Raw genomic sequence first — 15,545 nt, 5'->3', positions numbered from 1 at the left:
GAAGGGAAATCCCCCTATATGCAGACCTATTGAAATCGATTTCATCCAATAAATCAGCCATGGCAACTTTCAGAATTTTTTTCTTGGCTGTTTTGGAAATGTATGCTTGCACATGTCATTACAGTTTTTCTCAATTGGTTTTGTACATTTCTCACAACAGAATAATGATTCTCAAAAGTCTTTGTTCAATTGTGACTTCCTGGTGTTACCTGTGCACATGGTCAAATCAGTTTCTCATTGTTTTCGGCATATAGCAAATGCTCTCGCCCACCATGCCATGGCTGTGTATAATTCTCAGTGATTTCGTACATTATCAATTGCTTTTGTCATATCACTCAAAAAGCTTTGTCACTGAATGCATGAAACTATCTCAATCTTATCTGATAAATGTAATATAAAACTGAATTTACAACATTTCCCATCCAATCTAAACAACATTTCGCTTCAGAAAAGATCCTCAAGAGTATACTATTCAATTGACAACATGAGAAATTGATTTGACTAGCTTGTCCATACACTATGACACAATGACTAACCATTCTGCTGGCGCTGATACGTTCATTGACACAAAAACTTGGTTTTTGAAAGACAAATAAGGGTTTAGAGCAAGAGACTCGGTTTTGCAGGTTATCCACCGTTTTGCCATTTGTTAAAGCTGTTTTGAGAATGAATATTGTGTTTTGCAAATTACGTGAGAGATTCGAGAAATGTACAAAACCAATCGAGAAAAACTGTAAGCAAGGCCTAATGATGTTCGTTATTACTTTTGAATAATATAAATATTATTATTATTATTAGCCTATATCTCCACACATACTGCATTATGTTTTTTTACATGAACTTTTTTCCCTTTACCTTAAATCTGTACACATTCTGTCTAAAATCAAAAGATGTATTGCTTAGGTAAGTGAGTGAGTGCATAGCATGCTAAATGGAAATGTAATCAAACTAATAGGAACTGATTCTCAGAGCTTATTCTTGAAGTAAAATACAAACAATTTATACTCAGGGGGCAAATAACACAATATGCTGTACACTCAAACACTGTTTTACTCCAAAATGTAGTCTTTACCTAAAATAATCAAATGTGATTTGTCCATGTAATTCCCTAATCTTAATGGCACGTGCAAATGATACATGATACCATGTTAAGTGAAGGTTAAGTTAATTACATAATGTTCATGGGAAGTCTTCAAATCAACCGTAATTGGTGCCCGTGTGTGTGTGTGTGTGTGTGTGTGTGTGTGTGTGTGTGTGTGTGTGTGTGTGTGTGTGTGTGTGTGTGTGTGTGTGTGTGTGTGTGTGTGTGTGTGTGTCATACATGTGCCAAGCAGATAAAGACATTCTGAGGAGAGTTCTACAGACTCACAAAGCCAGTCTGAAAAGAAGATTTGAGAACATATCTGAAGGCATCAACAAAGCAGGAGCTGAGACACTACTAAAAAATGTATACACAGAGCTCTACATCATAGAAGGTGAGAGTGAAGGGGTGAATAAGGAGCATGAGGTTTGGCAGATAGAGTCAGCGTCTAGAGTGCAAGCCACAGACGATACACCGATTAACTGCAACGATATCTTCAAGCCTTTACCTGGACGAGATGACAGCATCAGAACTGTGATGACCAAAGGTGTGGCTGGCATTGGAAAAACAGTCTCTGTGCAGAAGTTCATTATTGATTGGACGGATGGACTAGCCAATCAAGACGTGGACTTTATTTTCCCCCTTCCTTTTCGTGAGCTGAATTTGATCAAGAATGATCAGTACAGTCTTCATAGGCTCCTGCTTGACTTCCACCCTGAGTTGAGGGAGCTGAAGCATGGTGACGACTACAAAGACTGTCAGGTCTTGGTCATCTTTGATGGGCTTGACGAGATCCGGTCACCACTCAACTTCAAGGGGAACCCCAAGCTCTCTGACCTCAATCAAACAACCTCAGTGGATGTTCTGATAACCAGTCTCATTCAGGGCTGTCTCCTTCCATCTGCTCTCATCTGGATAACCTCACGACCTGCAGTGGCTGGCCAAATACCTCCTCAGTGTATTAGTCTCATGACAGAAGTCCGTGGATTCACTAACCCTCAGAAGGATGAATACTTCAGGAAGAGAATCAAAGATGAAAGCTTATCTGAACAAATAATTTCCCACATTAAGGCGTCCCGGAGTGTCCATATCATGTGCCACATTCCAGTTTTTTGCTGGATTGCAGCCATTGTGCTTCAGCAAATGCTAAAAAAGGGAAAGAACAAATATGTTCCGAAAACTCTGACAGAGATGTTCATACACTTCCTACTCATCCAAACAACAAGAATGGATCAGAAATATCATGGAGGAAGTAAAACTAGTCAGAAGGCACTCCTGGAAGTGCAAAGAGGAATCATAATGAAACTTGCGGAGCTGGCTTTCAGGCATTTGGAGATTGGCAACGTCATGTTTTACGAGGAAGACCTTAGAGAGTGTGGCATCGATGTCCAAGAAGCCTCAGTGTACTCTGGTCTGTGCACTGAGATCTTCAAAGAGGAGTCCGTTTTTCACCAGAGGAAGGTGTACAGTTTTGTGCATCTTAGCATCCAGGAGTTTCTAGCGGCAGTATATGTGTTTAACACTTATGCAAGTGGTTACCTTGAGTCACTGGGGTCCCTTCTGGGTGATGGGCAAAGACCTGATGCCAGTCCTTCAGTTTTATCATCTCTGAAGTCAGCATTTGGTGTACAGGAGGATAATCTGCATGTGCTACTGAAGAGCGCAGTGAACAAAGCTTTGAAGAGCCAGAACGGACATCTGGATCTTTTCATTCGCTTTCTCGTTGGCATCTCTCTGCAGGGAAATCAGAGGCTTTTGAAAGGTTTGCTACAGCAAGTCCACACCACAAACAGCATGAGGGAGGTCGGCCGGTACATCAAGAACCTCAACAGAGAAGATCTCTCTCCTGACAGATGCATCAATCTTTTTCACTGTTTATTCGAAATGGATGATCAATCGATGCACAAAGAAATTCAGAAATACATGTCATCGCCAGAGAATTCAAAGCAGCGACAGCTGTCCCCAGCTCACTGTTCAGCACTGGCCCACATGCTTCTGATGTCTGAGGAGGTGCTGGATGAGTTTGACCTGAAGAGCTACAGCACGTCTGATGAGGGACGAAGGAGACTGCTCCCAGCCGTGAGATGCTTCAAGAATGCAAGGCGAGTCTCCCTCTCTCACACACACACACACACACACACACACACACACACACACACACACACACACACACACACACACACACACACACACACACACACACACACACACACACACACACAGAGAGAGCTATACAGTGCATTTCAATTTGTGATGTCTTGAGCTGCTACTGTTTCTTTTTTTGTTCGTTCTTTCTTGTTACCTTTTTGTGCTCTAATTTGTCACATGTTTATACCCCTGTTAGACTCGCCAACTGCAGATTTACAGATCAATCCTGTGACATTTTGGCTTCGGTTCTGCAATCTCCAAACTCCCTGACAGCAATGGACCTGCATGAGAGTACCTTGGGCGATTCTGGTGTTCAGTTACTCTCCAGGGGACTGTCTAGTCCCCAATGCAGACTGAAGAAACTAGGGTATGTGTTTTCATTTTTATGACTACTTGGCTCAGAAGTGAAGACGACATAAATAAGACCACACCAAACTCAACATTTACAGGAATGCTTTATTTAAAGCTAGATCTCAAATGACATCAGGAAATAGAGCTGGCCAAATGTCTAAGGGCAGAATTCTCCCGTCACCACTTAAGTCGGTTTTACGTGCACACCTTTTACGCGCTTTCATCTTGCGCGCATTCTCCCCTCTGAAATATTACCACACCCCTCGCGCTTAGCTCCAAAAAACAGTGCGTAGCCCAACATGGGTGTGGTATATGCTAAATGGGTCGACGAGACTTTGCCTGGTTCATCAGTTGTGGCTACCAAGAAACCATGGAGCATGGATTTTCAGATCAACCATGTGAAAACTTCGACAGTCCATTGAAATCCAAAACAGAACTTAAACATTGAATTTGAAAACCACGTGCCAAAATGTATTGTGCAAAGGCATTTCAAAATCTAAACTCCGCTCCGTTCTACTCTACAAACACAAGGCGAGTCTGGCGATTTGCTTAGACAATTCCGGAAATTAAAAACTGATTTAAAAGGCTGATCATTGCTTCTTAATTCCCACAGTAACAAACACATTGTATTTGCTGACTTTTAAAAGCACTTCTCCGCTTCTCTGTACAGCAGCAACGTGACATTTATATCAGTGGAAATATGTGGATCTCAGCTGTCCCGTCAGCATATGACACTTGCATGCATGCTGAAGAATGAACAAGGAAATCGATCGTCATGAAAAACAGGAAACTTTATATTCTGTCGCAGACATGGGAATTGGGCATGGGCATGCAATCCCAAGCCAGGACTTAAACATGCATCTGATGGGGTGTAATAGAGACCAGAACAGAAATAGGCGAGTACATCTATGGCCTTAATACACCAACCCCCCCCAAAAATGATACAAAAGCCAAGGGTTTTTCAATTTATTTCAATACATCCAGGTGTCCTTACTAACATACTGAAAATCTAGGAAAATCCAAATTAAGGAAAGGTGTCATTTTCAAGATCTAAGTTTTTCAAACAAAGGTTATTACATGATAATTACATTATTAGCTAACTTCAAAAGACCAATTTATTTTGTATTGGAAACCCAGAGATGTTGTATTTGTGAAAATGAAATGAAATGTTTTTGTCAGCAATATATACTTGTCAAAATTGTCAGATGCTAACTTCCTTATATTCAACTTCACTATGACATGCTATTTGCATGGATTAACATGTTTTCAGGATCTGTTTGTTTGGAGTGCTGTTAGGGTGGATAAAGACACTACTGCTATGTTAATATCCATGTGCTGTTGGTCAGGACACATCATCAGTGATGAATCATGGTGTCACTGGGTGTTTTGGGTCTTTCAGCAGCTGAACTGAACAGACAGGAGCCACTACTTGTGTAAGTAGAGGGCAAGATGAAATATTTGGTACTGGAGGAAGACAATGTCCTGTGTAACCGGGTGGACCAGTATTAGAATTTTAGTTTCGTTAATATTTTAGTTTAAATGCACGACTACGCCATCTACGGAGCGCTGACCGTAGAAAGTGAGTGTAAACCCTTAAAGTAAGACCTTGGTAACACAGATTCGCACACTATGGAGGACAGGGACGTGAATTCCACAAATATCATTTATTTTATTTACATTGAACGACTAAAATAGCACCATGGCAAAGACATGAATACAATTACTCTGGTCATACAGTCACGATACATGCATCCTTTCCAAGAGTACATGCGATGTGGATGCAGTTATGAAATTCCAAACAGAAAACAAAATACATTAAACAGGGCATGCAAATTGACACGGCAAATCAGGCGTTTAGCCACACAATTGATGAGAAGGGCACACCATGCAAGTAAGCTCGTCAAACAAAATCAGAAAGATAAAAGAAACAAAAACATGCAGATTAAACTGTCCAAACACACAGAGAAAATAGAACAATGTTCGGAAAATACACTACATGCACCAAGCATCGTCATGTGGACCGTTTAAACGGATAGTGTAACGCACTGGCTTATTGTCCCATGCCATGAATAACCAAGCAGGCCAAGATTCAAGCCGCGCGCAACAGCTTTTACGCGCGCCGTCTTCAATGCACAGACGAGTAGGAGGAGCCCATTCTTGAAGCGGCTCCTTGACGTTAACCACAGGTGAACAAAACAGCAGCTTATGGCGAGGACGCAGACTCTGCCACATCAATTTCACCTGCCGGGTGAGGTGCAGGTTGTCCCACAATCAGTCAGAGAGGGGAGGGTGCCAAAGGATCTACAGCAGCCGCTTGGAGATCCAGCTGATCACGCGCACATAGCCAAGGACGCTCACCAACTGGAAACATTGAAACATTCCAAGCGCACAATCATCCAACTTCAGCTACAATCTCGAATTTGCGTCCAACGCCATCAAGTCAACCCTGGCGCCCAGGAAGAAGCGAACTCGCAACGGTACACATATCCGTCTTTATAATACAGATTGAAAGCCGCCTCCACCAATCCGCGCACTACCTGGGAGGTTACCTGACGCGCGTCAGTTCCACCTGCTGCACCTGGAAGGAACATGGGGCTTTGGCATAGCTTTCAGATACGCCAGAGTAGGGCCTGTTGTAGATTTGTAGGCAAGGGTCAGGGCCTTGTATTCAATTTGGGCATGAAAAGGAGGAGTGACATGCAGTGACATTTGCAAAGGTATTATTGCACAAGCTGGAAGACCAGTCAGGAGAGAGTTGCAGTAGTTGAGGTCAGATGGACAGTAGGCCTACCAGAAGTGGAGTCATTTAGGTCAGGCACAGTCTAATTGTATGTAAGTTAACTTAATAGAGATGCTCCGGTTCAGGATCCGGCAGGATAATAGGGTTTTTCACAGGATCCGGGTCCGACAGGATCTTAAGCAGTCGATCCGGTATCTGGCATGTTACCTAAAACTCAAGGTTTGGTGCATCTCTAGCCTAGGTTTTTCAGTCAGTCTTTCACTACCCCAATCACTGCATGGAGTGAAAGCCCTTTCGAAGTGGCCGTTGCAGGCAGTGTGGCAATAAGCCAATGAGTCTAAAAAATAGTTTGAGCCAACGTAATAAAAAAGGCCCACGTGTGCGAGTAGACTACATGTTTCAACCCTTTTGTAGGATCCGGTTCCGGATCTGGCAGGATCTTAAGCAGTGGATCCGGTATCCGGCAGGATCCTAAAAATCAGGATCCGCTGGATCTCTATAAGTTACTGAGAAGCGACATGACTGGGAAACTGAGGCTATGTGGTCAGAGGATGATAGATGGTCATCAATAATGACACCCAGCTTGAATCTGTGCCTGGGATCACCAGCAGTGCTGTTTTAGCGAGGCTCAACTGCATTCCATCATACTTGTGATAGTTCAGAGAGGCAAGCGGTAAGGTGTGCGTAGACCATGGAGTCATATGTCACAAATTACAGATATGACTGTGCTTCATCAGTGTAACAGTAGTATGAGAATCTTTGAGAACAGATGACATGACCCAGTGACGTGGTACATGGCAAATAGGAGCCCCAGTACCAGTCCTTAGGACACCCCTGTGGAGAGGCTATGAGTTGAGGACAGCTGACCTTGCCATGGTACATGCTAAGAATTATATTACCAGAGTCATAGAATATCTGGAAGAACTTGAGAAATATAAAACTCAATTCTTTTAATCTAAGAGATGTGTTAAAAAAAAACATGTTTTGAAAAAAATGCTAGCTGGCGTGTCTGCACAAAGATCTTTAGATATACTACAAAACAAAACGAGATGTCCATACTCTCTTCTGAATATATCTTTTGGCATACTAGAAACAAAATAAAAGAGTAATTTTGAGCCTGGCTTTTTCAGATTTTGCATTTTGAAATGTAATGCATATTTAATTAGACATATTCTAATTACCATATTAAAATATAACATTTCAGTAAACTTGCTATACATTTTTTTCTCACAAATGTGTGAGTAATCACCGGGTTAAGTTTCATGGTGATATCGGCAAGCTAAATTTTTTGGCCGATTCGCCTGGAGTGTCTCTCGGCCCTTATAATAACCCTATAGCAGCCATGTTGAAAATAACTAATTTCCCAAAGTCAGATATTACTAGATTTTTAGTATGTCATTTAGGAGGTCCAATAGTAATAGAATCCATGAAAAAAACTTTGTTTCAATTTTTTTGGGGTTAAACCCTAAATGTACTCGCCTTAAATGCCAAAGACATACCCTGATATGTAGGCCTACATTTTTACGTTTAGCTGTAATGAGATTCAGGAAATATTTTGTGTCTTAAAAAAACAGATACTTGCCTAGACTAGAGTAAGCACGGAGGCACTGTTGCACGCTTTTTTTTTAACTTATGCGTGTGGGAGAATACAGCCCTAAGTGCATATCAGTTGCGTAGGGTGTGATGCACTAAAAGAGCAAGCCAAAGGGAGAGAGAGACCAAGAAGTTCACCCTTCTAGAGTACACAGTGATTGCCAGCTATACCATGCCATGGCCAAGCCAGAGTGACAGTGAGCGAGTAGTCCTGGCTTTGGTGTTTACAATCACGTCATCCTAAACTAGGGGACCATTCCATCGTTGGCGCTGAATTCAGCGGCGCTTACGTGCAAACGCAGAGTTTCAACTAACGGCAGCTTAAACTTGAGGCTGATGCCGTTCCACCACTGAAGATCAGCTGCGCCTTGACTACATTCACTTCAGCCGTGCTCATCAAAGCTGGCGTTGCGCTCGTGCATGTTGTACAGGGGAAGTCCATGTCAACGATTGTCGAAAATGCGATAATGTTATGGACTCGGGCATGCCTTGTCAAATCAAGTCTTTATCGGAGATATAATGGAGCATCTGTAGGAGAGCGGTAACGCAACTGCACTTTGATTGAGAGGCCCCCGTTCAATCCCCACCATGCGCAATGACAGATCATAACGCAGTCACCAAATGTAGAGCGGTGCCTCGTCCAAACCTCGAATGCCATCATTTCAATGCGTAATAAAATTCTGTATCATCGAAGGTGTTTTGATTTGATCTTTCAGAGGAATTTGTGTAAGGATAAAATAGGTAAAACGTTAGGCAGAGATCATTTGTTGAATCATTAATGCAAACCAAGCGTCGGCGTCTGCAAGGTGGTTGTGAAGACGTTTTTTTTTTATTGCCTATACTGTAAAATGTAAAGGTCCATTTAACTGTAGGCCTAGGCTATTGCTTGATAGCAAATGAAACCAGCCACAAAGCGACATCAAAGGAGGGAATAGCAAAAGTATGTTATGAAGTTTTCATTTCTATAACATGTCGCCATGCAAGACTTGAACCCGGGGCGACCACATATTACGCAGCGCAATTGCCCACTGGGCCATTCACGTCTTCGTCTCCGGGGAAGGAATTGTTCAATGTCATCTTAGTATTATCAACACTATAAAAGTTTAAAAATGTGCTGATTATCAGAAATCCCCGAAATGAAAGGCAATGGTAATTATTGTAGTTTTTACTAGCATTATCACACCATAGACTATTGAAATAGTGAGACTTTTTCGCTTTGATATCGTAAAATGAAGGCGGAATTAAGCGAAAGTGCCGTTTGTGACACTTTTTCCTACATGTTCATTTTTTTTGTAACACGGGTTCATTTAGCCTGGTGTTACACCTGGGAGCTACCAGGTTTGAGTTGGAGCATAAATTACTGTGGCAACTCAGCTGAGTTTCAGGTTAGCAAGACTGATGGAACGGATCTGTGTCTAAAAATAGCGCACCTTACCGACTTGAACTCGGATTTTGGGTTAACGCCGTTGATGGAATGGTCCCCAGGCAATCACTCTAGAAGGGTGAACAACCGCTCAGCAAAGCTTGGCGCATCAGACATGTACATGATTTTGAAGAAATTAATTTTAAAAAAGTTTGTTTAGGGACCACTAGGGTTGCCGCTCATTTAGCTGTAATGGTCAGGATCATAGCCAATGTTAAACTGTAGGTGCTAAACTGTACGTGGGTGGGCGGGAGGGCCTGCAGTGGGCCTTAACGGGGTGTTTATCCAAACATTGTGTTTTGAAGTTCTATTTTTTAAGAAATCTATTTACAGAATTATGTTGAAAGAAAAGCATTAAAGGGACTCCAGGTAGGATTTAAAGTTTAATTAATCAGAGTTCCAAGTCAGCCTATGCTCATGTGAGTCATTAGTAAGTGAACGATGGCTTATCGCGACCACTTCCACGGTCCGCGGTCAGAAAACCCCACATGCAACTTTTGACAGCGTCGGACCGAACGAGTGTCGTGAGAAACACTTTTCATTTGAAACATCGCTTTACATACCGTATTCAGAATGCCATCAACTGCTGGCATTCTGTGATAAAAAATAGTCTCACCGCCAGTTTATTTGAACAGCATTTTTTCAATACGGTGTAGATATTGGGACAGGCATGCCTCGGGCACCGCGCAAATGACGTCATCCTACCTAGTGCCTCTTTAAAAAGGGCAGCATACGTTTTGAAGAGAAACAGCTAAAAGAACATACTCTACCTTTTAATAATTCAGCTAAGTAGATTTATCTCGGCTTATGGTAATGTGTGTATTATTGTTTCCAATGCAGGTTAGCAGACTGTAATCTCAGTGGTGAATCTTGCAAGACTATTGCTACTGTGCTACAGTCACCAACTGCCTTAGAGGACCTGGACATGAGTGCAAATGTTTTGGGAGATATAGGAATTTTAAACCTGTGTAAGGGTCTTTCAAATCTACAATGCAGATTGAAGACATTGAGGTTGGTGTTGAATTTGATTTGATCTTTCTTTGCATGAAATTAATGCATTTAAATATTATAGTCACCGTAGAGATAATATGGAAAAAAATATCTTCTAGGTATGTCAGTGGTGTATAGTTTTGATGATAACAATTACAAGGATGTGTTCTCAACAGCATTGTTGCTAACTAAGTTGGTAACTTAATTGGTTGCCAAGCAGTTTCCCATAGGCAGCAAACTAAGTTGTTAACTGGTTAGCATCGATGTTTTTGAGATACAGTTTATTTGATCAAAGAACCTTCAAAGACCTCTCTTTCTGTCACCCCCCCCTCTCTCTCTCTCTCAGGCTTTGCAAATGCCACATCTCAGATGAAGGTTTTGTTTGCCTGGTGCTCACTCTGATGCTTAACCCCTCCTGTGTGGAGGAGCTGTATGTGAGCAATAACCATCCTACTGGATCAGCAGAGAAACTGCTGTCTGCCACCCTGAAGAATCCTAGCCATAAAGTTAAAGTACTTAGGTATGTATGTGTAAAAGTAGAGTACATATTTTTATTCGTTTATTTCCAGAATTGATGCCCATTTAGACTTTTCATACATGAATCAGTGGATCTTGTCCGCCATTGTGAATGACCAGTACTACACATTTGGCTGAAAACATTTGCATTAATAGGTGATAGAAAATTGGCAAAAGTTTGATTTCTCACTATGATCTCAGAAATACATCAAGGAATTTCTGATAATAATAATAATAATAAAAATAGAAATGTACTCAGAGAGTGCGGACCTCCACCAAGGAAGCGGTTTGTTAGAACATTTAGTTATGTTACACTAGTTAAGTCTTTCTGCTTTCTTTTGTGGAGATAGAAACTGGAATGTCAACATTCGCTCTGTCCCGCAATTCAATTTGTGGTCACTAGGTGGTTCTAGATTTCTAGGCTAGCAATGGTGAAAAATCTTACAAAAAGTCCTGGTTCCGGTTAGTGATCCAGATCACCACCAGAATTTAATCACTTGTTCCTTGGGTCATTTCCAACAACTCCACAAAGGAAGTGGGTGGGGGAGAAAGATGGGAGAGGTTCAGGAAAGGAACTCAGGCCAGTATCAAACCCAGGTCCCTGACCTAACACTAACCAAATTATTATATTATATTATATTATATTATATTATATTATATTATATTATATTATATTATATTATATTATATTTAGTGCTGTCAATCGATTAAAGTATTAAATCACGATGAATCGCATGAATGATATAGTTAACTCACGATTAATCACATTTTAATCAGACAATTTTTTCTAGTTGAAAATCATTTTTAATACGCTTATTGATGTACAGAGGTTTGTACACATGTTCTTTTTTAATTGAAAACAAGGACTGTTACATACACTGATATCTACGTCATAACAATAGGGGGAAATAAAACAGATGACCAAAAATATTAAATATGTAGGTAGGCAATAGTTTTGTAGCACTCGAGATCGGTCTTGGTCTTGAGATCGGTCTTAAGACCATTCTTCTATGGTCTTGGTCTGGTCTTCGTCTCAACTTGCTTTGGTCTTGGTCTTGGTCTCGAACACAGCGGTCTTGAAGGGATTTGTGCACAAATCAAGCCACCCATGCCATACCACAAAACCTTATCATGACACAATTTAAAAAAAGATGTCCTGTTGTCTATTTTGTCTAGTTTATATTAAAGCATATTTATTTCAGGCCATAGTTGAACCTACTTGTGGCACTGTTGTTCTTTAGTTCATATTAGATAATAGTTAATATAATATTAGATCACAGTTCACAATATCCTACACTCTCCCACTGAGCAAAGAGACGTTCATACAACGTCTATTCTAAGGGGCAAAACATACCAAAGCCGAACGGAATGGTCGCGGGATGAACGCGGTCTTTCTGCTTAGTTTCGGCCGGTGTGTTTTTCTCTGCCTTGTCGGCGTGCGCAACCAGTCCTGTTCAAAACCCCCTCACAGTCAAAGCTAGTGTGCTACTTTGCCATTCATTTGAATGATACACCGCCGGTCGCCGGCCTGAAAAATAGGCTCCCTCATATTTGTCATTTTGAGGTAGCTTTTACATAATTTCCATGGACATTGTGTCAACGTCAAATTCAAACTGCAGTCCCCCTTCAGAAGGTGGCATGCTGTTCCTGACTCTCCAGCAGATGGTTACTGGACTGCAGACATTATACATTTCCACTTCATACCTGTTGCTGAGCCAAATGAAGCGTCAGTAAAATTAACTGGTACAGCAAACAGATTACCTTCTGGACATGAAACTACAGTCAGGTTTAGAATAAATCACAATCCAATCCTGACAGTAGTTTGAAAAACAATTGAGAAAAACTATAATTACTTGTGATTTACTTTATTGCACACTTTACATTTTCAGAACAAACAAACCAAACATCAGAAAGATTGTACATTAAATAAGGATTACCCAAGCAAAACATGAAATAATCCCTGACCAAAAAAAGTGGGACAAACATACGTACATCCAGATGACCACGAGCACTTGTAGAATCCAGCTCAGTTTGACAGCTGTCAGAACGCACCCAGCGGGTGGAGCATTCGGAGGGTACACTATTTGTAAGCCTTCTCGCTATTTAACCCATGCCTGCTGTTAGGGGCGCTGTCGAGACGAGAGCGCAGCCCATTCATTCTGAATGTAGTCTTCAGTCCTCCGTTGGCGCCCCTACAGTGCAGTAGGCTACCACCCGGAAGAGTGGCGAGTGGAACCTCTCGTAATAGAACTTCTCCGGGAGCGTTTTGACAAACTGAGCTGATGGGGGGGGGGCGACTGTGGATTCTACAAGTGCTCGTGGTCATCTGGATGTCCGTATGTTTGTCCCACTTTTTTTGTCATTTCCCTGAATTCACGAGGCAGGCTGTGAACTTTGAGGAAAGTTTCCCCGGACGATTACAAGTTCAAAACAGCGAGTTTTATCCTTCAATACGCTGGCTTCTCGTTCACTGCCATTCATTTTGAGGCTGCCTGTGACCCTCCGAGTGCTCCGCTTCCCTATTTTGCATAGGAGCCGACTGCCTCAATTGCATGCTTCCCTGATGCTTCCAATACTGACAGTAGAAGAAGAATAAAATGTCCGTACTCCCCTCGCCATCATTTCGTACTACGCTGTTATGACGTCAGTAAGCCCTTCTGTCTCTACTCTCCTTGGTCTTGATACTCTTCGGTCTTGGTAATGTCTTGGTCTCAGCAGGGCTTGACACTGGCACCTGCCAACCGGCCAAATGCTGGTAAAACTTGGCTCTGGCTGGTAACAATTTCAGTTTCACTAGCCAATTTGGCAGGTAGCTTATTCTATGGTATGACATATCAGAATAGCCTGCAATATACTGCACTTTGCCCCCTGTATCAATTGTGTATGAATTGTTTGTAGAAGCTTGAGAAAAAGCTCAGTTACTCATCTTCTATTTGTATGATTTATTTCCATGTGGACAGCTGTCACGATACATGATAAAAAAAAGAAACAATATAAAATTTGTGGCTAGTAGAATAGCTGAATGGCTAGTGACTTGGGAAAACCACTAGCCACAATGGCCAGCAAGCGAAAAAGTTAATGTCAAGACCTGGGTCTCAGACTAACTGGTCTCTACTAGGCCTACATCTCTAGTAGGCACAGAAGACACACTTTCACACACACAGCAGTTGTGTTGTGGTTCCAGTGACAGGAGGGTAGAAAATGTGATCTCTCATGCACACACGGGGCCTACATTTTCCATGGAGCAGTGTGGGGTTAGGTGCCTTGTTCTCCCTCCACCCTTGGACATTAAAAAAACATATATCAGCTGATCCTATAATTAAAATAATAAATATTATATTATATTTGCAGACTACTACCGTACATTCATTAAGATTATTTCTTAGTTAGAAAACCTATAAGAGGATAACTCTTTCCAAACAAATAAAGCTCAAATGTTGCTTATGACTTCATGTAATGACAGCCCTGACATGAGAATTTTAAAAAACGAGGCATAGTAGAGAACTTTGTAAAACATTTACTTAGAGACTGACACCTCCCTTGTTGTCTACATCACTTCACTGGGGCACAGTGAGTGTTAATCTCGTGATAAGAAAATCTCTCTGTTAAAACTGAGCTGCGTTAACGTGATAATAACAGCACTAATTATATTATATATTATACTGTATGTACTGTATTCAATTTCATCTACGCTATGTAATCTAGCCGGTCTAAATCTCACAAGCACATCATGTAGCCTACATCTTTTTGGCCTGAGTTCTGCAATCAAAAAACTCATTGAAATACTTTTACTATATATTATATTATATTATATTATATTATATTGTTTTATTTTATTTTATTTTGTATTATTTTGTATTATATATTTTCCTTATGTAGACTAGCTGGGCTCAATCTCACAAGTGCATCATGTGAGCTTTTGGCCTCAGTTCTGCAATCACCAAACTCACTGAAAGACATCAACCTGAGCCATAATACCGTGGGGGATTCTGGAGTCCATCTTCTCTCCAAGGGACTAAGAAGTCCGCACTGCAGGCTGCTGAGTTTACGGTCTGTGGTCAGCATTTTATTACCTTCTGTCATGTGTGAAAACAATCCATTGTAAGGTTAATGATTTTTAACCTCATTAGGTATGCTATTTCACATGTAAATGCCTGTTTTTTAATCATTTTGGAGCAAATAGAACTGGTAGCCCAACACACACATACTTTTCTATACAAATGATTGCCTCGGCTAGCCTACCACAAGCACGATGCAATCTCGGCAGAAAACTGTCCATCTAATCAACTAGAAGTCATGCCTTGAATCAGCAGCACGTCTCTTTGTCCAGTGATGCAAACTACTTTGCACCAGATAGAACTGTTAATTATCCTGCGTACCTGACTGACGAGACCAGCCAGCAGCTTGCTTTGTTGAACTTCATATCTAGGTTACACGTAACTGACAAGCCAGACACTCAACGCCAAGGCTGAGGCACTGCCTCACCCACTGTATTTCAGTGCGGCGTTATGTCAAAGTGTTCAGAGTAAAGAAATTATACTCCCATGTAGGAAATAGTACAATTTATCAGGAAAATGAGGGCACACCATACATATTTCTAGTAAGTGTATAAAAACGTTTAATACAGCATTATGAGGTAGCATACACAGAACGACCAGCTTGTTAACGAGGGAATGCGCAATCCGAGGTGAGGCAGGCTCAGG

At 41.3% G+C, this 15,545-nt stretch overlaps 1 protein-coding gene across 1 annotated transcript in view; it reads left to right on the top strand.

Annotated features, from left to right (window-relative positions):
• LOC134458198 (NACHT, LRR and PYD domains-containing protein 3-like) overlaps positions 1 to 14,947 on the top strand; it is a 44,620-nt gene extending 29,673 nt beyond the window's left edge. Inside the window, exons 3-8 of the mRNA XM_063210369.1 lie at positions 1,335 to 2,648; positions 2,712 to 3,183; positions 3,426 to 3,596; positions 10,177 to 10,347; positions 10,673 to 10,846; positions 14,722 to 14,947. Of these exons, the coding sequence (XP_063066439.1) occupies positions 1,335 to 2,648; positions 2,712 to 3,183; positions 3,426 to 3,596; positions 10,177 to 10,347; positions 10,673 to 10,846; positions 14,722 to 14,947 (2,528 nt within the window). The remainder of the gene's footprint in view (positions 1 to 1,334; positions 2,649 to 2,711; positions 3,184 to 3,425; positions 3,597 to 10,176; positions 10,348 to 10,672; positions 10,847 to 14,721) is intronic.
• The last annotated feature ends 598 nt before the right edge of the window (positions 14,948 to 15,545 follow it).

The sequence above is a fragment of the Engraulis encrasicolus genome, chromosome 1 (assembly GCF_034702125.1).
Source record: "Engraulis encrasicolus isolate BLACKSEA-1 chromosome 1, IST_EnEncr_1.0, whole genome shotgun sequence".
NCBI lineage: Eukaryota > Metazoa > Chordata > Actinopteri > Clupeiformes > Engraulidae > Engraulis > Engraulis encrasicolus.
Note: the sequence above shows the minus strand (reverse complement) of the source record. Positions and strands in the feature narration are given on the sequence as shown.